This window comes from Aptenodytes patagonicus, chromosome 3, assembly GCF_965638725.1.
Source record: "Aptenodytes patagonicus chromosome 3, bAptPat1.pri.cur, whole genome shotgun sequence".
Taxonomy (NCBI): Eukaryota; Metazoa; Chordata; class Aves; order Sphenisciformes; family Spheniscidae; genus Aptenodytes; species Aptenodytes patagonicus.
In genome coordinates, this window is record NC_134951.1 from 65,337,790 (window position 1) to 65,360,087 (window position 22,298).

General features: G+C 42.8%; 1 protein-coding gene across 2 annotated transcripts in view; it reads right to left on the reverse strand.

Annotated features, from left to right (window-relative positions):
* The window catches only part of MOXD1 (monooxygenase DBH like 1), an 81,451-nt gene that overhangs the window by 39,973 nt on the left and 19,180 nt on the right, over positions 1 to 22,298 (reverse strand). The window contains exon 1 of one of the 2 annotated variants that reach the window (XM_076333622.1): positions 11,292 to 11,570. The exons of the other annotated variant lie outside the window; for it this stretch is intronic. Coding sequence (XP_076189737.1) covers positions 11,292 to 11,570 — 279 coding nt within the window. Of the gene's footprint in view, positions 1 to 11,291; positions 11,571 to 22,298 lie in introns of those variants that run through there. 2 annotated transcript variants of the gene reach the window in all.

Consider the following 22,298-nt stretch of genomic DNA (forward strand, 5'->3'; position numbering starts at 1 on the left):
TCTAGCTTTCCCCTTTGTTAAAGCAGAGGTAACCAAGCTGAAAAATTGTAAAATGTTACGTCCAAGTATTCTGATACCAGTAAAAGTAACTGATACCTTATTAATCCACTAAAGGATCATTTAGGACCTGTAATCTTAAGCTTAACCCCACCCTAGAAATCTGTGTGTGTGCAAGAGACCACGTTCACACCGGTCAGAGTTCACAAGCTGGTCTGCCTTTTATAGATGTACAAATAACTGCACGCCCAAACATTTCATTAAGGTATATTAATTTGGATGAAAATTTGTATAAAATTATTTCAGTCATGATGCAGTTTCAAGGAAGAAAGGGGTAAAAAGCTGACCATTTTTTATCAGTATTAATATATTCAGATTTAATTCTGTCTTGCCAAAACTACTGAAACAGTTTGGATTTTTTCAGTTCTGGAACAAATCCAAATTTCAAAAGTTTTGAAATGTACTGAAAAGAGTCCTTCTTCTCCTGTCAGCACTTCTCACAACTACAAATGAATGAGTACATATGTGAAAGAATACACATGTGGAAAAATAATCACCAAAAAGAGCAAAAGAGGGGTCTGGGACCTGAAGTTGTATGCTGAAAGAAAGGGAACTGATGAGTTATGTTTGTTTAGAGAAAGAATTTTGGATTTGCTTTTCCAGAGGAAAATAATGGGCCTGTTCTGGGATGGTACTTGAAGATGGGTACTTTATGGGATCAAAATGCTCCACTTTAACCCTGCATCAGAGCTTGGAAAGAGGCAGTGTATGTCTATACGCGATACCATCCCTGCTCTGAAAACATTCCTCCATGGAATCTCCGCTTCCATCTTAAAAATAGTAAGGGCTTGTCTGGACGAGGAATGTAACCTTGTGAACATCAGCTCTTATTAAAGTGTGATATCTTTGCTGAAATGTTACATTGAATTGGAGGAAGGCACCCTTGTATTAGAATAAGCACCCACACATTGAATTATTGAGGAACACAAATTCAAGAATAGCTTTTCCTCATGTGAACAGGTTGAAAGTCTTTGCCTGAAACCACTGTGAAGAAAAGCTCAGAAATATGATGCAAAGTTAGGTGTGCACGCTCAAATATTTTGCTGGTAAACTTCACCATTTCTTAACAAGTCTAGAGGACACAGCCGTAACCAAAAAAAGCTCTTGTAATATAGCCGTGACTTCTATGATCCTGTGGGGGGAATGCAAAAATAACTCAAAGAAGTTGTGTAATTAAGGTATTAGCTCAGATGTGCCTTGATAACGTGATTGTCAGTGTAATTATTTCACTCGCCTGGATGACAGTCAAAGGCAGGTCACAGCTCTGGCTCACTGCGAGGGGCTCATTTTGTGGCTGCCAGCAAATGCTTTGGGGAAGGTGGTCCCCAAGCCCTGGCCCCAGGAGAGGACCACGCTGCTCCCCGCGGGAGGAGAGCTGCGTTGGGCGCTCGCAGTGCTGCCTGCCTGGGCGCTCGCTGCCTACCTCTGCTGTCGACGCTGAACAGCACCTCGCTCAGTGACTCACCTTAAATTATTTTGTGGGTAGATGCTAATCTGACCGACTAATGTTAATCTTTCCCATGTGAAAATTTCTGTGAAGTAACGAATTCCTTGTCTCTACTTACTTTCTCTGCCTGATACACGCCACCTTGAAACAGCCCTCGAATATCAGGGTGCTGAGAATACCTGGGAAGCAAATTTATGTAGTGCTCAGGAAGAGAGAGATGTCCATTTATTCCCCAAATCCTACAACTCCACTGAGTGCAGTGCCCTAGAGGACTCAAGTGTGGGTACGCTTGCCAAGAGCTATTTAGGAGTTAGCGAACTGTCTCTATTACTATTTTTATTTCCTTTGTTGAAAATTATTCAGATGTTCATCACAAAAATAAAATCAAATAATGTAACAAAAAAATTTCTGAACAGCTCAGAATTTAATTGCTCAACCTCTCACATGAAAATGGTTTGTTTACCAGTTTTAAAACAAAATAAGGCCACATTGCCAAGGAAACATACTGATCTCTTTCTATTCGCAGAGAAGATTTTAAGTCAAACTACGCAGGCTTTGCTCAATTTACTCATCAGAGTTTAAAAGCCTTTAAGACACGTGTTTGTGCACAAAACGTAAGAACAAAAGGAGCTTATAAAAAATGAAGACACACTAAAAAAATGTGATGCCACATCCTTTTCAGCAGCATCTTGGAAAAGTAAAAAAAAGTTAGTTGTAGATATATCTATATAGATATACGTCTGTATCTTTATACATCTCCTATGCTTGCTTTCAGAGTAGAAAAATAAGAATAAATTAAAGCCCTGCTCCTATGGTACAAATGCAATCACAACCACCACATTTGGACAGCCTACACTCCATTTAAGTACTTGTGCCCAGTCAAAGGAGAAAGCTGGGTACCTCTGAAGGCCTTTGAAAAGTGACTTATAAGGCCAAAGGACAGCACAGAGGATGGATCCACCAGAGGCCAGCGAGGGGACGTTAGGCATCTGGGCTTCAGCTGAACTGAGGATATCTAAATACGGTGCGAAACTTTCTCAGGGCCAGACTACTGTAACACAGAACTCATCTAAATTCACAAGTTTCACTCACTGAATTCTGTAGAGAAAGGAGTGTGACATTTTCATCAACATGATTACAGTGCTTCAATATCTATCACAGATGGTCTGAAATGTGCCTCGTATTGGAACAGTTTATTCCTCCTACCAGGTAGGAAAAGGGTCTAATGTGGCAACCTCTTTTACAGAGATTTGGTTTTGCCACCCCATACAGTTAGCTAGAAAACCTGTGTCTTTTGTAGGACAGATTATACTGATAGAAGTCAAATTTCCCCCAAATTTCATGGAGTCCCAGCAGAGATCTACAATAATTATCTAGTCCTTAAAACTGAATTTCTGAAACACTCAAAAGCACAAACCTGACAACATGGATTTATGTACTGATTTGGCACTTGCATCTAGATTCTTCAGTTTCTTATACACGCAAAAGTATATATCATACATTAAATGAAGATAAAGTTTTCAAGTGTCACACCAACTTTACAGTAGTGTAAGCATTACAGAAAGAGAAGATAAGGGTGAAACGACTATATTTTTCTAGTATGAATATGTCATTTTGGTTATTTAAATAGTAAGTGTTTAAAACAAAGTTTCAGAAGTGTTATTGGTCATGCTAGATAATAACAAAGATGTTATTTTTATTTCAGAATTTGCTTATGTAAACTGTTTACATGTAAAACATTTGAAGTTTCTGTACTCCCTTTGACAATATTGCATAAAATGGCATTTTAAACTCTGGACTAAGTTGTGCAATCAGTCAAATAATTAGGTATGTACTCCTTCCTCACATTACCTAGAAGTTGAAACAACATATGGAAAATGAAAAATCTTCCTGACAGCACAAGTTACTGTTATGTTCTTTTCCAGATGTGAAGACGATCATGTTATACTGTTTTTCAGATACCATTAACCTCTCTCTGTCTTAAAAAAAAAATGTTTTGCGGCATATATGGTTTCTGATTGCTGCTCGACAAACAGTCAGGGAGAAAAATTTCTTAAGCATGTGAGAAGAGACCGGTTTCTCCTTCGAGAATGTAAGCACAGCTGCAGAGGGAAGCCTGACCCCGAAAGCACCACCAGCTGTCATCGCAGACTTGAACAGGTGTTTATGGGACTCCCTCCCCAGATCTTTACAATGTACAAGATTGTTTTGGTTATGATATCCATTTCCCATCCTAAATTATATACCGCACCTTTCAACCTCAAGAAGCATAAAATAACCCTCGAACTGTGGCCCCGTCCAGCAATCGCCTTGCAGGCTCAGCTTGCAAGCAGCTCTGCCGCCAGGATTTATACACACTGCCCTTCTCCAACCAGGAGATCGCTTCCATTTCAGCAGCAATTTAACACCTACAAGCAAGTAAAGGGACAAGCGAGGAATGGGAAATGAAGGAAAAACAAGCTGCGTTGCAACTAGTCCTAACCTATGGTCTGTAGCCAATCCATGGAGTTTTGAACATCCCCAAACTACCAAACTGATGTCTAAGACCAGGGCTGAAGACAAGTTTGGCAAAAGGAATCGGGAAGCTGTAACCAAGATGAAAGTTGGCGCAGGAGGGGCTCTATCTGAGTATAAATAGGATGGATAAATTGCTACAGTACGCAAAAGAACTGACCAAAACGTTTGTTTGAAATATGCACCAAGCTATGCCTTTCTGGGTTTCCAAAAAAATAACTGTGGTTAACATTTCTCTTTCTTATTGTTGCATTCAATTTAGATGGAATCCTGCTGCTTATGGTTCCAGCACACACTGGATGTTACCACCAAAAAGAAGCTGTTTTTACATTGTATTTGGCAAGAAGCAAACAGAGCATGAGTTTACAAATAAGCAAACCAAACTTTTTTGCAACCTCACATAAATTTCAGCTTGAGTTTCAGGCAAAGATCTTACTGTGCTCTTATGTTAGGGGAAAACAGTTAGTTTTCACCCACAGCAAACTAACACGAAGCAGGAGTCTGAAAGCATCACTGCTCTGTATAAGAATACCTTGAGAGCATTTCAGTTGACTGATCCAATCTTGGGATTGGCCTCAAATGAAAAAATATCCACGGAAAGGGTACAGAGACAGCAATCAAGCAGTTGCAAGAAATTCCTAAAGTACCTGGGATCAGTAAGTTCAGCTGCTGCCCTATGAGCAGTCTGTTTGTAATTAATTTACTGGTTGATTTATTTATTTTTACCTACACAGCAGATTAGTATGAAGTGATTCACTCCTTGCTAGGAAGCCTGGCTCTCACTCATGCAGGCAGTTCCAAGAAGCTGTACACAATTCCCGGTACAATTCCAGTTAAACTGAATTACACTGGAGTAAATGTGGCTTATTTACTTCACATGTACTGCTAACTTTAACAAGGACAGAAAATTTTTATCTATAGCAAATAACTGTGGGTGTGTCTGTATTTTAAATGCAGACATACACATATACACAAAGACACACATTTTCCACTTGTGTGTTTACAGAAACAGATAATGCATGTATGTGTGTGTACACGTACATATATTTTCTTTGCAAAAAGAGGGTGTGTATTTTTTACACATGAAACACAATTATTTACTTAGAGACACATCTTTCCTCATTCAAACTGTAAGTCATTTGAATACACTTCAGTGTATTTCTTATATCTAGCTAAATGCTCCCCGGGGCGGCTTCCCGGTAGCCTACAGCCGGCAGTGACACCCCTTGGTTTTTGTGGCATTCCTGGGAGATACAAAAATACTGCTTTCTCCACACGCAGATGAAAAACACTGAAATGTGGAGAGCTCTCTAACTTACCACACAAAGGGGTAAGAAGCACGAGCAGTTAGAAGTTGAAATACGACATCGCATATCAGCGTGGATAATTTGACTTTGCAGCAGAGTCCCAAGGACCCACCCGAGTCTTTACATCAAGAATAAATGTTGATTTAAGAGGTTGTATTCCAGTTCTATCAGAATCTACAAAGCTAGATTAAAGGCTGCCCTAACACAAACAGACTAGATAAAACATGTAGCAATGTGTTTTAAGGAGAAGAAAACCTGTAAGTAGGAGATAATGTGCGATCCAATCTCACAACTATACTTTATCACAAGAAACATTTCTTACACAGGAGCCACGTTTAACCAGTACAAGTTTTCTTGGTTTAAATACTTTAATTACTTCAATTATGAGGAAGTTTTAAAAACACTTAAGGGATTTTTGAGCACAACTTTTAGTGACACTTGTTCCCAAAATCTCAATATGTGCCTTCAAAAATCTCCCCTCCTCCTCTCCTACTTCTAAGATACTTGTTTATATCGAGAACGAAATCATCCCCCCCCTTATTTTAAGCCTTTGCATCACTCATGGTGGCTACATTTCCATCCTGCCCCAGGCACTTATTTTTGGGGAGCTGTAAGAAAATTTCATTTTCCTGGTGTTCCCAAAATCCAAAAGACAAGAAAAAATACCATAAAGAACAAAAAAACCTTGCCAAACAGCCCCCCAAAGCCTGCAAAATAGAAGAGCTACAGAGTTCTTCTCATCTTTTGTTCACCAACTGTTGCTTCCTTGTCCTAACTATTGTACCTCTGAAAGGGAACTACAAAGCACCCGGCCAGCGGAGATGTACACTGGAGTGTCTCTTTATGCCCCACATGGAAGCCAAGAGGGACTCATTAGTCATCTGGAGATTTTGCCCCAATGCCCAAAGGCATGAAATACCTCCAACAAAGCACCAACTGAGATATGTCAGTGTGGCACTCACTTTGCATCTCTCTCTTGGTGCCTTTCAAGTTGTTTTCTAAACACTTCTTTTGTTGCTGTTGGCATGAGTGCACTTAAAAGCAGCATATCGTTAAGTGCAGAGAATGCTCACTGTTTTCTGTCCTTTAAAATCTCTTCCAAGTACTTCCCTATGAGCAATTAAGCTAACTCTATGGGATACATTTGATAACAGATATTCTTTAGTTTGGGTGACAGTTAACAAGCAAGGCTGTAATGAATAATAAAGTACTTTTTAGTGACACACAGTCACTATTCACCCTAAGTAGGGACTATTTTTGTGGGAGTTCAACAGAAGATTCTAACAATGCAACCCTCTTGTATAACTTGCACAAAATAGGCATTCATCAAGCAGGATTACTCTCCCCAAAATGGGGCTCTCAGCAGCTACGTGCTGTGGGTGGGGATGCACAATTCCAGACAGGGGTGGAGACCAAGGAAAAGGCATGGGTCTAGCATGAAAATGCATGCTGTGTCAATTCATAAGCACAAAAGAGATGCATTTGAGAGAGAGAGAGAGAGAGAGGAAGGGAGGAAGGAAGAAAGGAAGGAGGAAAGGAAGAAAGGAAGGAAGAAAGGAAGAAAGAAAGGAAGGAAGAAAGGAAGAAAGGAAGAAAGGAAGAAAAGAAGGAGAAAGAGAGAAAGAAAGAGAGAAAAAAGAGAGAAAGAAAGAGAGAAAAAAGAGAGAAAGAGAGAGAGAAAAGAAAGAAAAAGAAAGAAAGAAAGAAAGAAAGAAAGAAAAAGAAAGAAAGAAAAAGAAAGAAAGAAAGAAAAGAAAGAAAGAAAGAAAGAAAGAAAGAAAGAAAGAAAGAAAGAAAGAAAGAAAGAAAGAAAGAAAGAAAGAAAGAAAGAAAGAAAGAAAGAAAGAAAGAAAGAAAGAAAGAAAGAAAGGAAAAGAAGGAAGGAAGGAAGGAAGGAAGGAAGGAAGGAAGGAAGGAAGGAAGGAAGGAAGGAAGGAAGGAAGGAAGGAAGGAAGGAAGGAAGGAAGGAAGGAAGGAAGGAAGGAAGGAGGAAAGAAAACTAGATGCAAAAGCTAAGGCTGCCCCAAGAACTTTTATAAAGAGTAACACATGCTGCAAGTGACCATGGCAGCATTTCAAGTAACATTTTGCTAAGTATGAACTCCCCTTCCAAGTCCACCCCATTCCTATAGAGACAAAGGCAGCTCCCAGCTTTCCAACACCAGCCCCCATTGGTATCTTCTACTTGTTCTCAAACACGCTTACCCAAACCCCGCATAATCTGCCGCTCTGTCACCACCACAGGGCTCTCAGTAACATGCTAGAATAAGCTGTTCACTGATCACCCTCTTTTTCTCCCTCTGCTTGGTAGAGGTGCCTCCCTCACGACAATACAGTAAAGCTATGCATGTATGTATATATGTATTCATGCTATGTCCTCTACATCCTCCCCAAATATGTCTAGGTTCCCATTCCAAATACCTAACTTCTGAAATGTTAGGATAATAAATGTATAATTCTGTGATCGCTCAATGCTCTCCAAAAAACTACTCTGGTACACCATGAAGGTTTGTTCTTCTCTCACGACATCGAAACACTTTTCACCTTGATGTATTTAGAGAGAACTAAACCTCAGACTTTCAAATCATTTTAGCCTTTACTTATTATGCCAGACACCCTTTTAGCTCAAGCACGGAAAAGCAAACCAAAACAAATAACTCCTCATTACACACAATTTCAGGATACACCTAAAAACTGAGAAAGTAAAACCCAGTCTTGGATATCCAGAACTTTGAGTCACCAGATTTGTTCAAGGAAAGCACTGCCTGCTGACAGTGCAAATAGCATCCACTTGCTCTGAGAGGATGAAGAATAAATGCCAGAGGAAATGTTTTCTCTCTTCTCTGAAAACTATCTGGAAGTTTTCCTCTACCTCAATATACCGATCTTCCACAGACTAAGGAGTATCTGCTTTTACCTTTACTGACGGCTGTAGTCTAACTACATTTACATGTTTGCTCCCAGAAGAGGACTCTTTCCTCCGAGAACACTTTCTATTTTTAAAGAAGGAGAGAGAATTCAAGGGGGGGAAAAGAGGCTAAATTCTCCCAAGAGACTAGCAATTTCAATGCCCACTTGAAAGGCTATAAAGGTGTTTCAGAACATCTTCTGAAAATCAGGCCACGAACAAGCATCTCAAAACTTTCAAAGAAACCAAAAAATGACCCTTCTAAGAGTTTAGACCACGATGCACATTTTCCGACTGATGATCATGGAATAAAAACATATTTCTAAAACCGAAAAGAAAAGTAAGTTCTTTCATTATAGAGTGTACATATTTTATGGAGTGCAGCTAGGCATAAAACCACATACTTTCAAGGTTACTATCTATGAAAAAATCTTTTTTAGTAGTAAATAATGTAAATGGTGATGATATACACTTAACACAGAACGTGTTTGTAGAATATTAACTGTATTTGTGTGTCCAGTAAAGGGAAGAATTAGACATTATTGAAACAGCATTCTAGAACAAGTTACTCATTTTATAGCAGACCCTGCTGACTGGCCAGAAGAAGCTTTTGCACAAATTTTGTTTCTCCATCATCTTTGTTTCTGGCCTTTCCTTGTTGGTGCAAGTAGGGAAATATTTAAACTGAGCAACTTTTTAAAAGACATCATTCCAGTTTAAAAAGAAAACTTGCTGCCTAGAACTGAAGAAAAAATGAAGAAAACCTCCGGCTGCAAGCAAGCTTAACAGATAGAAGTGTTTCTTCTGTGCCTTACCTACTCAAAAGTGCAACAAAATAACTCATAGCACTTAGCGTAGCAGATGTTCATGTGCTAAATTAGTGTTTCAGGAAAAATATCAGGTGCTCTCTAACAGGAGGTGCTTGCTACAGTCCTTCCCTTTTCTCTCTCAGTTGTATTTGTCATGGGATGCCAGTGAATAAAATCTTTGGAATAAGAATGAAACGTGTATGAAGCCATTCTTAAAGGATGCCGAAAACCTGTGAGACGTGCTGAAAAGAGCCACAAAAGTGCTTTGAGTGCTGGCGAAAATGTCCTGCAGTGGGATGCTTAAAGAGCTCGATCTATTTATTTTATGCGAAAGAAAACTGAGGAGTGACTTGATTACAGCATATAAATAACTTTATGGAGGTGGGATTTGGGGAGAGTAGACTTTTTACTATAGTAGAGGAAATACATAGCTGGAATCTGAACCCAGACAAACTAATACTGGAAATCAGGAATAGCAAAGGCTCACCATTGCTGTGAACTATCAAGGGAAGTGATGGATCCTCTATCACTGGATGTCTTTACACTAGCTTTGGATGCCTTTCTAAAAGGCGTGCTTTACCCTAACAGGATCTGTGAACTAACCAAGCACAAAGTTTGTGTTTCTTTTAATGGTTAATAGGTGTATCTTCTGAAATGTAAGGCTCCAGCAAGCCTTACATTCTGTGAGCTAAGAGCTCATTGCTTCATAACCAGAATAGGTTGGGTTTTTTATTATCATTAGTGATTTATTTAGACTGAGGTTTTTGGAAAAACTATCTTCATTTTGAAATATGGAGAAAAAAATATTCTGAAAATCATCAGTCTGAAATTAGATAAAACAAATATTTGCCTAAACTTCACACAGTGAACTAATAGGAGGAAGAAAAAAAAAAAAAAATTTATGCTACAAACTCCCTTTTTCTGGAAAAGGATTGATTTTATAAAATCTTGACAAATAGTAGGGGGAGCATATTAAGCACTTAGTTTTCTTATGATGAAATGCTGGTAAATATCTATATTCTTAAAGCAAAATCTTGCAAAATTTAAGCAGCAGCTTCAAAGATCAACTAGTCCTAACACGATGAGGAAAAGACAGACAACTTCTCCTAGACCATACTCCAACAACTGGGTGTTGCTCTGCTCTTGAATTGCCTCTCTAAAAGTTATTATTCAGGCAACCGGGGGCGACAAGTTGTCATGCCGGGCCCGATTCCCCTTTCACTCACCGGTGGGACAAGGTGTCCCTGCTCCCCCGGCCCCAGAGCAACTCCTCCAGGCTGGATCTCAGGTCGCTGAGAGGGGACCGAAGGTGTGGGTCCCTTCCCCTCTCACGGCTCCTACCCCACCAGCCACCAGTGCCTCTTGGAGGGGATGCTTCGCTGGAAGCACCAGTGGAGCCTATGTCCCACACTCCTGTTCCCAGCTGTAGCCCCGGCAATATCTAGACAACTACAGAAACATACCTAGAGAATTATGCCAATACAGTTGGGCTCCTCTGAGGTCGCTTTAGCAGACCAAGGACAAGTACCAGGAGCCCCAGCGGTTACTCTGTAAGTCCTTTTCAATATCTGGGTCAAAACACCTCCAGGTGAGAAGAGGAGTGACACCAAGGACAGGAGCAGCACCGGCTGTGCCCCAGCAGACGAGTACCTCAGCAGGCTGGGAAGCCAGTGGGATCGCACCCTCATACCAGGGGGATTACAAAGCTGAAGCTCAGGTGGCAGCAGGACGGCCAAGCTCCGTCACTTGTTGGTTGCACCGATGAGCTACGGCAGGGTGAGGGGAAAGATGCCGCACCTCGCTGGGAGAGACTGCCATCCCTCCCCTCTCCTCCTCAGGTCTAGGCTCAGAGGGCCGGCAGGGAGAGAGTGCCCAGGGAGAGAGAAAAGGGCTGTTGCGTTTTCTGGATAAAGAGGAAGGAAACCTGACACCTTTGACGAAACCCATGTAGAATTTTAGAGGGAAGGTAGGCAGGGAGCGGACCGAAAAGGAAGAGCTCCTCCAGGGGGAGAGGAACGCAGAACAATAGGAATAACCAAAAAGCTGGAAGGAAGAAGCAAAGAGGTACGGAGATGAGGGGCGAGGAGGCTGCAAAAGAAAGAGGGGCAGGGAAAGAGGGGCGCCCCGAGAAAGAAACAGCAGGGCGGACAAAGAGGACCCGGGACGCGGGGCGGGGAGCGGGGTGCCGGGAGCGCTCTCCCCCGGCAGGCGCCGGCGGCTTGCGGGCAGGGGAATGACCCGGGCCTTACCTGCAGGTAGGGCTGGCCCCTCTCCACGCCCCCCACCACGATGTCGGCCGAGGCCATGCCGCCGCTGGCCGAGAGCCCGAAGCCCACGTAGCCGCGGGTGCGCACCTCCAGGCGGAAGGCCAGGGCGCTGCCCCGGCGGCCCCAGCGCAGGCGGTAGGCGGCCGCGCCGTCCAGCACCGCGCTGTGCGGGTAGCTCCGCGGCGGCCCGGCGGCGGCGGCGGCGGCGGCGGCACACAGCAGCCCGCCCAGCACCAGCGCCCAGGGGCGCAGCCGCCGCATCCTCCCGCCGCGCACCGGCGGCTGCCTGTGTCTCCGCGTGTGCCCGGGCGCGCGTGTGTCCGGGCGCGCGTGTGCGTGTGCGTGTGCGGCGAAGGGGGGCCGGGTGCCCCGGTCACCCCGCCCCCGCTGCGGGCGGCACCGTGCCGGCCGGCCCCGTCGGGGCAGCGCGCCCTCGGCAGCCGCTTTGTTCGCTCCCCGCCCCGGCCCGGCGCTGGCGGCCGCCCCCGGTTCCCCCGCGCCGCCCGTCGGGGCCGGGCCGGGCCGAGCCCTCGGCCGCGCCGGCAGCACCTGCCGTGCGCTCGCCGCGGCCGCCGGGCTCCCGCGGGGGCTTCCCGGGGAGGCGCTCGGAGCTCGCGTTAGCGAGCGAAAATCTTCCTCCTGACGGGGAAACGGGGAGGAGGAGGCGGACGAGGCTCCCCCGCTGCTCGCTGGGGACCCCCCCCGCCCCCACGGGAGCTTTAACTCCGGTGGAAGAAGTCCGCGGGAGGAAGCCCGGAGGCAAACGAGCGCTTTCCAGCTCTCAGCCGCTTCTTCACTTAGCGTGAGAGCACGGTGCCGCGGACGGATGGCTAAGAAGGAGATCCCCCGTCGGGAGAGTTATTTTTGCTCCGTAAGGGGACTCCCAGAGTGATTTGCACCAACACGGCTCCAAAAGCACTGCTGAAAACCCCACCCGCGTCCCTTGACACCCCCGCACCCACCCCCGGTGCCACCATCCCTCGGCCAGCCCGGCCATGCGGTCCCCGGTACACCCGTAAGAGAAGCTGCATCCACTTCCCCTCCGCGCACCGCCACCGCCATTTCGGTAGGAGAGTAAAGATCAGAGAGATGGTTTTGGAGGAACGTTCCCCAGCCCCCTGCAAATCTGGATGGAAAGGAAAGACAGCATAGCCCCCAAAATGGGAAAGTCGTGGTCCACAAGAAGTCCTTGTATTGGCCCTTGAAAGCTCCAAGCAGTACAAAATCAGTTTTAAAATGAAGTTATGCTGTTTGAATTGTGTTTTGTTCATGTTTAAACGAAAGAGAAAGGCTGGCACTCAACTGAAATGAAAACCGATCAAACTAGTACGTAAGGGAAATTAATAGTGCTTCCTTTTTACGTTTTTGCATTAAAATATTTCACAAATGTCACTGGGGCTTCCAGACTATCACCACTTGCTGTGATGTGAGGAATACATCAAACCACAAAACAACTTGTAGAAAAGAAAATGCTTAAAAAATGATAAGACAAAAATTACTTTCACCTAAAACATCATAAGAAATGAGAGAAAAACAGTAATTAGATACTGGTGAAATGAAAATAATTTTTAAAGGGAATAGATTGGTGTGACCTTTCTTCCAATTATAGCAGTAACTTCAAAGGTACAAACTCAGATGACTGACAACATAGAAAATGGTGAGATGCTGAGTGTTTATATTATCTTCTAAAAAATTGCTAACACCTACAAGTGGATGTGGATTAATTTAAGGAGAAATTGCAAGTGCACGATACCTCTCACGGCCAAAGGTATGACCTCAGCACTCAACTGGGGGACGCACCCTTTGTAAAACCGTGTGTTAAAGAAGGGATCCTTAGGACAGTTACAAAAGAGTATGTTTTCTGGGGGCAGGGACAAAGAAGGAAGGAAGGATGTTTCTTAAAACTAGCTTTTTTCTTAATTTTCTTATAAGACTGCGTATTATGCTCTTACATAACAGAAACCCTGAGATAAAGTTTCAATCATGTGGACATGATGAGCTCGTACGGCAACTTCACTGTCAGAAAGATCGATTGAATTACACATCTGGTAGGAGGATCGCTGCCTGTCAACCACAACAGTGGGTACCAAAGTCTAACTAGTGCTTTCTATAGCATGTGTTGCATAAGTGTTTGTACAAAATAATGGAAAATACTCACTTTAAAGTACTCCATGATGTCTCAGTTTGGTAAGGATGGTACTGACAACATTTTAGAAGCCTGTACACAACATGGGATATCGTTACATAGGTTAAGGATGACGGAATATCCCATACAGTGCACTATCCTGTACAGCACAGCAAGCAGAAGTAGTGTTCCCCAGCCAGTCTGGATGCGGCTGCCATGAGGGAAGCAGAGCTGGAGGTAGGTGTGCACCGTAGAGGCTGTTGTCAATAAGAGCTGCACAGCTCCCTGTAGGGAAAGCCTGGCCTCCACCCCCTGCACCTCCGTCCAACTCCCTGCTCCTCTTACAGCAAACAGGCACAGACAGAAAACTGAAAAACAGGCTCTAATGAACTCAAACTTGGGGTCGGCTGAGATCATTCCAGTCATTCAGCCAAAAGCCAAGACAGCAGGATCGTTTAGTGACTTGGGCAAACTGCGGTATCTCAGAAAAGCCAGAGGTTTCTTGTACTGGGTCTGGTAAAAGTGGTAACACTTGGGGGAAACAGCCTGGTGTTTCTGGTGAGCTGCAGGGCCTTGGAGGGTGGACAGCCCCCGCACAGCCCGACATGCTAGTGTCCTGTGCTGGCAGAGCCTGTGGCCAGGATGTCCCTGTTACATGGCTCTGGAGCTAACCCCAGATTGTTCCCGGGCTTTATTTTCTTTTGTGGAGAAAAATGACATTTTGGAGGCTGAGAGCTGGAATGGAAACAATACTAGAGTTCTTGAAATCTCCCGTGGGATTGAATGATCTCCTCTCCGCACAGCTCGGGGGTCAGTCTGCTGCTTCTCAGCAGCTCTGAAGCCTTTATTCCCAAAGCCCTTGTGACCCTTTACCAAAACCTGGGGGTGCTGGTAACCTGTCTTCCTGCAATGGAACTGCACTCAGCATCCCTGCTCACCCTGTCACGCTGGCTGTTTAGACTAGTAGAAGTGCAGGAATAGCAGCCCTATTGCTTTCCAATCTCCAGCAGATATTTTTCCATTAAAACAAACCATCCAAATGGTTTTGCAGAGCTGTGCACTTGATCTACAAATACTGTGACAAAACCAACCTTTTTCAACTTGCTGCTATTTATAATCCTAAGAACAATACTCATGTAGTAAAACTTTCCTAGTAGAGTTAGAAGAGGCACTTTGTGGGCAGAGTAGTACAATTCTGAAAACTCGCATTAAGAGACTTCGGTGACTTCACCAAAAATTTTTTGCATCATTAAGAGACCAAACTCATGAAGAAAACACAGTCTAAATCTGAGCCTTGGTCTAGAAGTAATGCTGCTGGCAGGAGCACAGGGTGACATCAGATTACCACCTTCTCCTTGGCTGAACTCAATCACACCGTTTCTCTTCTGGAGGAAGGCAGTCACCTAACCAAGCACAGAAAGATTCGGTGAGTGGTTTTCTTTTTAAAAATCTCTTACTACCATTACTGAAGATGATCTTGCCAGTTGCTCCCTTGCACTATTGCACGGCATGGTTCATGTACTAAAGTACCAATTAAAAAATGGCACTTTTTTGTTCATATCACAAATATTTGAGAAAAAAAGCACAAGATCTATAAAGCGTTAAAAACTTGCTAAGAACGTAGATATCTTTTGATACAAACCAGTGCACTTTGCTGTACGAGACACTTCACCCATCAATTCCCAAAACTGTGAGGAAAGAAAGAACATGGCACAGCTGAAACAACCTGTGACTATCCAGAAGAAAGCTGGCCCTCAGCCAATGAGCTAATTAAGCTGTGTAAGAAACAAATCTTAAAAATCAGTTGGAGCCAACAGTGACACTGGGTTTCAGCTAGAGCAACAACATGACTGTCTCCCTCGAACACACCGCTTACCTAAAAACCACCCCTGCACCAGACACTCCTTATCTAATTAGTATAGAAACATTTGAAACCGTCTGTGCAAGGACCTTCTCGGGTCCTGCAAGAAATGCATGCAAATGCATTACATACAAGTGTGGCACCAAGTACCTGTGAGTAATGCTGTGAGGATAAGTACGTAGCAATTACTGTAAAAAAATTCTGCTATTAAACCTGTGCAAAAAGCATTTAAACTTTGTGTATGCCCTGTGTGACAGATAAGTGGACAGACAGGTAGAATTGTAATTACATGTGCATTAACTTAGTAAAGATATATATGAAGCAGAAGTAACCATTTTAAAATGGTACTTCCACTTAAAGGTACATATGTTAAAAGGTATTCCACTATAGGGAACATCAGTGCCAGAACAGATACACTCAGTGAAAAGTAATTAAATTGGGATGGGGTTAAATTAAAATGAAAGGGAATGAATGCTTCCCCACACCTGAGGAGATACTACCGTGTAGAAATGTCATTGCTGAGGTATCCCCTGGAGGCACTTGCTGTGAATCAGCTCCCAGTATTACACTGCACGACTGACTGCAGCTAAGTGCCTCCTTTTGCAGAGGTACTCGTAAAAGAAGGGAAAGACAAAAACCACAACCAAGAGAAATGAGAGACTCTTTGCTGTAAAGCCTGTCGGCTTTTCCAACTGGTCTAATAAAACTCTTGCCCTCCAATTTTCTCTCCCAAGAGAAGAAGTTTTTATGAACTTGAGTCAAGGTATTTGGAAATTTGGCAATGTCTGCAGAAACCAGCCTGCCAGTGTGGAAAAGAAAACTAAATCATTCTGCTGGTGCCCCGAGCAGAGGATTGGGGAAATAATTTATTTCTAATATTGATTTTATTTCTCTGTCCTCAGGCAAGTCATTTAAAACATCAACCGACATGAGTCCAAACTCATCATAAGAATAGCTGAAAGCACACTAGTCTTTATACTAGTTTGAGATTAACAGAGCATTTAAAATATAGCACAGGAGAGCTCCAAAACTATCCTAACTTGAGCCAAGGTCAAGCTGCTTCAAGAACAGAAAGGTAGAAATGCTCCACCTCTGTACCCACTGGTGCCAAACATTGCTTCCAGCTCCAGTGATTAATGTATATTACTTCATAAGAAGAATTTGTATCTCCTCTGTATGCCAATCTGAAAGCAAAAACAACTGTCGTCTTCTCTACTACCCCCAGCAAAAGAGAAAAAAAAAAAGCAAAACGAGTACATAAAATGCATAGAAAGAGAATTAAAAAGACTTATAAAAGCCTTCATGCAGTTACTCTGTTTACAGCAATCAATTAAATTGTAGGCATTTTCCACTTTACAATGTAAAAATAATTTTCAAGTATTTTGGAAATGGAGTGGAAAAAGGACAAGGGGAAAAATAAAACTTTAAAGACCAAAAGATGAAGTAATAGAGCAAATTCCAGAAAAAATACATACTGAAATGCTGGCGAGCTTGTACCCCCACTTTGACTAATATCTCATTTTCGGAGGGCTTCCATTTTCAGAAGAGACAATGGAGCCATATACTTCCCCTCTCAGAGCTAGTCAATGCCTTTGATATCTTTTCAGAAAAAAACACAGGAGCGCATAGAAACAGTAAACACACAACTTCTGGTGTATTTACATGGCCATGTTGCTGTTCTCCTAAATGCAGCTTCAATAAACATACATAAAATAAGCACGATGCTCTGTTCTCCCATCTTAATCAAGTAGGTTAAGACAAAACAGTTGTTCCCAACTTGAAGGTTTAAAACAAGTGTTTAAGAGCAGCCAGGTCATCGCGTGTGCCCGAGGAAATGTTTGACACTGGCGGAAGCACAGGTGGAACATTTCCACCTTCCTCTTCTCAAAGCAATCTTGGCCTTGGATCAAGACAGAAGAGTTTTCCAGCTCCTCTTACTTGTGCTGGTAGTCATGTTCCCTAGGAGCTTGTCCTGCTGGCTCAGCATTTCGGAGACAACATCAAGTTCAACCCATAAACCTTGCTGCTCTCGGTCCCCCATCTACATTGAACACAAACAGGATCATCAGTGAAGCTGGGTTTATTCCGCGTAGCTACTCTCCCACCGTAACAAGCTTCCAGCTGGATCTGCAAGCTACTTCTCTAACCCTCTTGCACCACATTGATGTCAAAATCTGGATTTATGTAGCTCATTCCAATGGTGATAGAAATCATTAAATTAAAAGGGTAAATAAAAGGAGCTTCATTTCATTTTCACAGGTGAGAACAGAGTTCTTGTTTCCCTCTGTTAGCAAGATGGTGTTGCTATTGGCTAGGTAGTTTATAAAACTGTGCTGGTTTTGGCTGGGATAGAGTTAATTTTCTTCATAGTAGCTAGTATGGGGCTGTGTTTTGGATTTGTGATGAAAACAGTGTTGATAACACAGGGATGTTTTCGTTACTGCTGAGCAGTGCTTGCACAGGGTCAAGGCCTTGTCTGCTTCTCACCCCACCCCACCAGCGAGTAGGCTGGGGGTGCACAAGAAGTTGGGAAGGGACACAGCTGGGACAGCTGACCCCAACTGACTAAAGGGATATCCCACACCATATGATGTCATACTCAGCATATAAAGCTGGGGGAAGAAAGAGGAAGGGTGGATGTTCGGAGTGATGGCGTTTGTCTTCCCAAGTAACTGTTACACGTGATGGAGCCCTGCTTTCCTGGAGATGGCTGAACACCTGCCTGCCCATGGGAAGGAGTGAATGAATTCCTTGTTTTGCTTTGCTTGGGTGCGTGGCTTTTTCTTTAGCTATTAAACTGTCTTTATCTCAACCCACGAGTTTTCTCACTTTTACCCCTCTGATTCTCTCCCCCATCCCACCGGGGGGAGTGAGCGAGCGGCTGCGTGGGGCTTAGTTGCTGGCTGGGGTTAAACCACAACAAAAACATTTATAAAAGACTTTGCATTAACTAGTAATGTATAATCAGTGTTCATGGATTTCCTGCATATAAGCTAAATTGCACAAGAGAACAGCCAGCAGGCGTCTAACCCAAAGTATGCCACAGAGCACAGGAGACATTAGAAACAGGCTGAAACCAAACCTTTGTATGTCTCTGGGATATCCTGTTGCCTGCAGATAGAACAGGCAGCTCTGCTGGGCTGCTCTCTAGCAAGAATGCCTCAATGCCACAACACACCAGCACGGGTAAATCAGGTGTTAGGTCACTACCCATAATCAGGCTAAATCTTCATAATTAATTGACTCATTAAGGAACAATAGAGAGGCATCATCTCTTTGCCCTTTGCTCCCCAGCTCCTACCAACACCTAGGAGCATCCTCAATGGGGTAGCACCAGGAGGCAAAGCGCCTCCCTTATTTCCCAGAACTCGCTACCACCTGCTAAACCTGGGTATTCCACACAGCACTGAAACCTGCCACGTTTAGTTTATGTACAGGTGTTACAGATGTAACGTGTAGGCCTGAATTAATGAGTAATTCATTATGTATAATGGATATGAAAACAGTATATATTTTGGAGAGACATCTTTCTAACTTTAAATGCACACAAATTATAGCTGAAAAATTAAAACAACAGCATTTAGAGTTGCATACATTAACTTTTCAAAACAAACGAGGAGTGTGAGGCTTCTGGTTTTGGGTGGTTTACGGTACACCTCTAAATTGGTTTCTTATAGTCCCATTAAAAATTCCATCCATATTTTTGAGTAATATTTCAAAGATTTTGGTGATTACACAAAACATCTGGATGGATTAAACGTTATAAAATAGTTCCTCTTTTCTAATATTTCTTCATCTAAAAAGCACCTCCCATATTTTTCCTCTCATATGGCCGGATAAATCTATTTATTTGGAGCAGAGGCAGAGTGCAGGAAGCCAGCCAGCCCCAGGAAGAACAACAACTGGTGCCGGGTGTACCTTCACCCCAATGACACCAGTGGGAAAAAATAGAGTCGAACTGCTTCTCTCTGCTGTGTCTTCGAAATTTCAGACATGAGTACAAATCTAGAAAACCAAGGTTATTCAACTAATTTTTTTACTGCTTATGACAAGGTTGTAGAGAGATTATAATAGATTTTATTGGTTAATTAAATATTGTCTGTTGCTATCTCCACATAATACTAAATTTCTGAGAGACAGTATATGCTAATGGGTTAATAACAATTTAATATTAACGTCTCTTTTACTAAAAAAAATAAATAATGCAAGTTGTCAAATAATTGTCAGATTGAGAGTAGACCTGTGGATTTTTTTTTTTCTTAAGACAGACTGTCTAAAATCAAAATTAGAGTCTTTATCAGAGTAATGCACTTCCCAGGTGAGAATTAACTTCCTGGGACGATCTAAGCCAAGCCCTAACTCCAGGGCAGGATCAGCTTTTACCTGTGTCAGACCCAGGAGATGCCTGTCTAGCCTCCCCTTCAGGATGTCTGTCAGTGTACATTTTCTTCTCTTCTCCTCTTTCCTTCCTCCTCTGCATAAAATCGACTCCAATCCATCACCATTCTTCCCAACAGAAAGCTCTGTTAGGTGGCTAATCTTCATAGCAGCAGTTTAAGCCTGTAACTGCTGTTCTGCACCTTATGTGTCGATTTGACCGACTGGAAGCCAACACAGCTGCTCTTGGAGGGGAGGAAGGCGCTTCCTGGTCCCTACTTGTTCTCCGTCTTGTATAGTTCAGAAACCAACTGATGGATATAGGTTTTCAACCTGTATGACTTTTATAAGAAGCTGTGCAGCCTTCACGAAGCTCAATAGGCATCCAGTTTTCTAAATCTAAATGAACAATCTCTACTTTTTTCCCAATTGGACAGCTGGATTCAGAGAGCATAACTTACCTCTGGGTTTAATTTCCCTCTCTTACTTATGTCAAAATTAGCAGAACAAACACAAAACAGGAGAGCTGAAGGTGGGACTTGATGCCTTTGGGGGAATGTGTTGTTCTGCAGAAGTGGAGAGCATCCCTGCGCCCTACCCTCCATGCAAACAGCCTGCATAGCCAGTCAAAGCTATAAATACACACAAGAAACAAAAATGTAGCAGAAAGAGGGTGCCAAATGTACTGCATCCTTTGGACAATAACAGTAGCATCTGTCTTCCCATGTAGCAGAAAGAGGGTGCCAAATGTACTGCATCCTTTGGACAATAACAGTAGCATCTGTCTTCCCAACAAATTATGAAGATTAGCTCGCAATTACACCATCACATAAAAGTTTCCAGAATTTTTCAACACAGCAAACTGTTGAACCCAATCCTGTTTCCACTGAAGTCCGTGGTAAATTCCCAATGCAAACAGGAGAAGTAACCTTGCTTTTGAGAAGGAAAACATTCCTTGGTGGAAAAAAATTACCCATCTCTAAAACTTCCAAGCTGAGTTTTTTTACTCCGAACTGATGCAGTACATTTTGCTCCTATATATATATAACACACACCCCCAAACACTTAATGCACACACAAGATGGCTTGTATTTAAGGAAAGAAAAAAGTTTTGTTGAAACGTGGAATTTATATATAAAGTGTATGCATGTAAAGTACACAGGTTGAGGAACAAGAGTCTTGCCTGCTGATTTGAAGGTAATTTTACTATAAGATTTCCAAAATATGGTGTTTAACATAGTCATCAGTACAATGTCTGTATTTTTCTCCTGGATTTGTTGAGTTCCTTATCATGGTCATAGATGCTTTTGTCAAGTTTCAAACCTAGAATAACAAGCACTCTTACTATGAAGTCAAAAGGAATATGAACAAAAGCAATGAAATTAAAATCCTTAGTATTAACAAATGACAATCTCTTGACATCAGTGATGTCAGCAACGGATCACTAACTTCAGGGGACACAAAGCAGACCTGAAGAAGGAACACAAAAATGCAAGACCACAACATCAAGTGTAGAAAAAAATAAAGTCACAGGTACATGATAAAAAAGCACCCTGGAAGCAGTGATGCTGAAAGAGACAGAGGCATCATGCTAAATAATCTACTGAGCAGGAACCCCCAGTGTGAAACGATGAGAGAGAGGAGAGCTGGCTGTGCCTCCAGGGAAGGAAACAAGCGTTGCTGTGCTATTCCCCCTATTCCAGGGTCCACACACTGAAAAGATAGTTAAGAAACTGAAAATATATAGAAAATGACTGAAAGACTCACTAAAGGCCTCGAAAACCTGCTTCCGTTTCTTAGCTTTGAGTCAAAGGTAAGAGAATGAGTTGATCATGGCCTGTAAACACCAATATATAAAATTACAGTAAAAAAGATAATCTGTAAATAAAAATATTACCCAACTGCAACACCAAAAGTCAAATTCAAGACAAGAAGGGCAATTGTATGGAAAAGTTAAATGGTAACCATAAATGCCTGACCAGCTTCCCAAAAGCTGTGGTGGGTACTCAGGCCCTGTAGTCTTCAAGGCAGGACCCGCGGTCCTATCTGCAGGTACCTGCCAGATCAACCCGGAGCTGTGAACTGGGTACAGAAATTTCTGGGCAATACTCCATGGCGATCAGACATCAGAGTCACGGTAGCTGTTCATCATACATCAGCAGGGGATAGCAGGACATAAATTTTAAATAAAAAAAAATCTTCGTGGGAAAGCTAAATTCCAATGCTAATGGCAAGTTATCATTGTAAGAGATTTTAATTTATGTAATACAATCTGAAGCGTGTTCGGGCTGCCACACATGTCCTGTTCTTACTGTGTCTGAACTGGGTTAAAAGACTGCTGTCCCAGCCAAGTCCCAGATATTCACCATCACTTTCCTAGTCGGGAGTTACCACTTTTTCCCCATCTCTCCCTTCCTTCCCTACACCGCTTCTGCTCCTCGGTTTACTGCCCTAACCACTGCCTAACCCAGTGCTTTCCAAATGAGAGGACCCAAAATCATGCTTTTAACTTTTAAACTAGCCTAGCTCATTATATTTTTGGCAAGAAATCACTTTTTTTTTTTTCCCCAGGTTTGTGATACAGCCCTGACCCATATTTGTATGGGGAAGCCTTGTAATTCCTTTG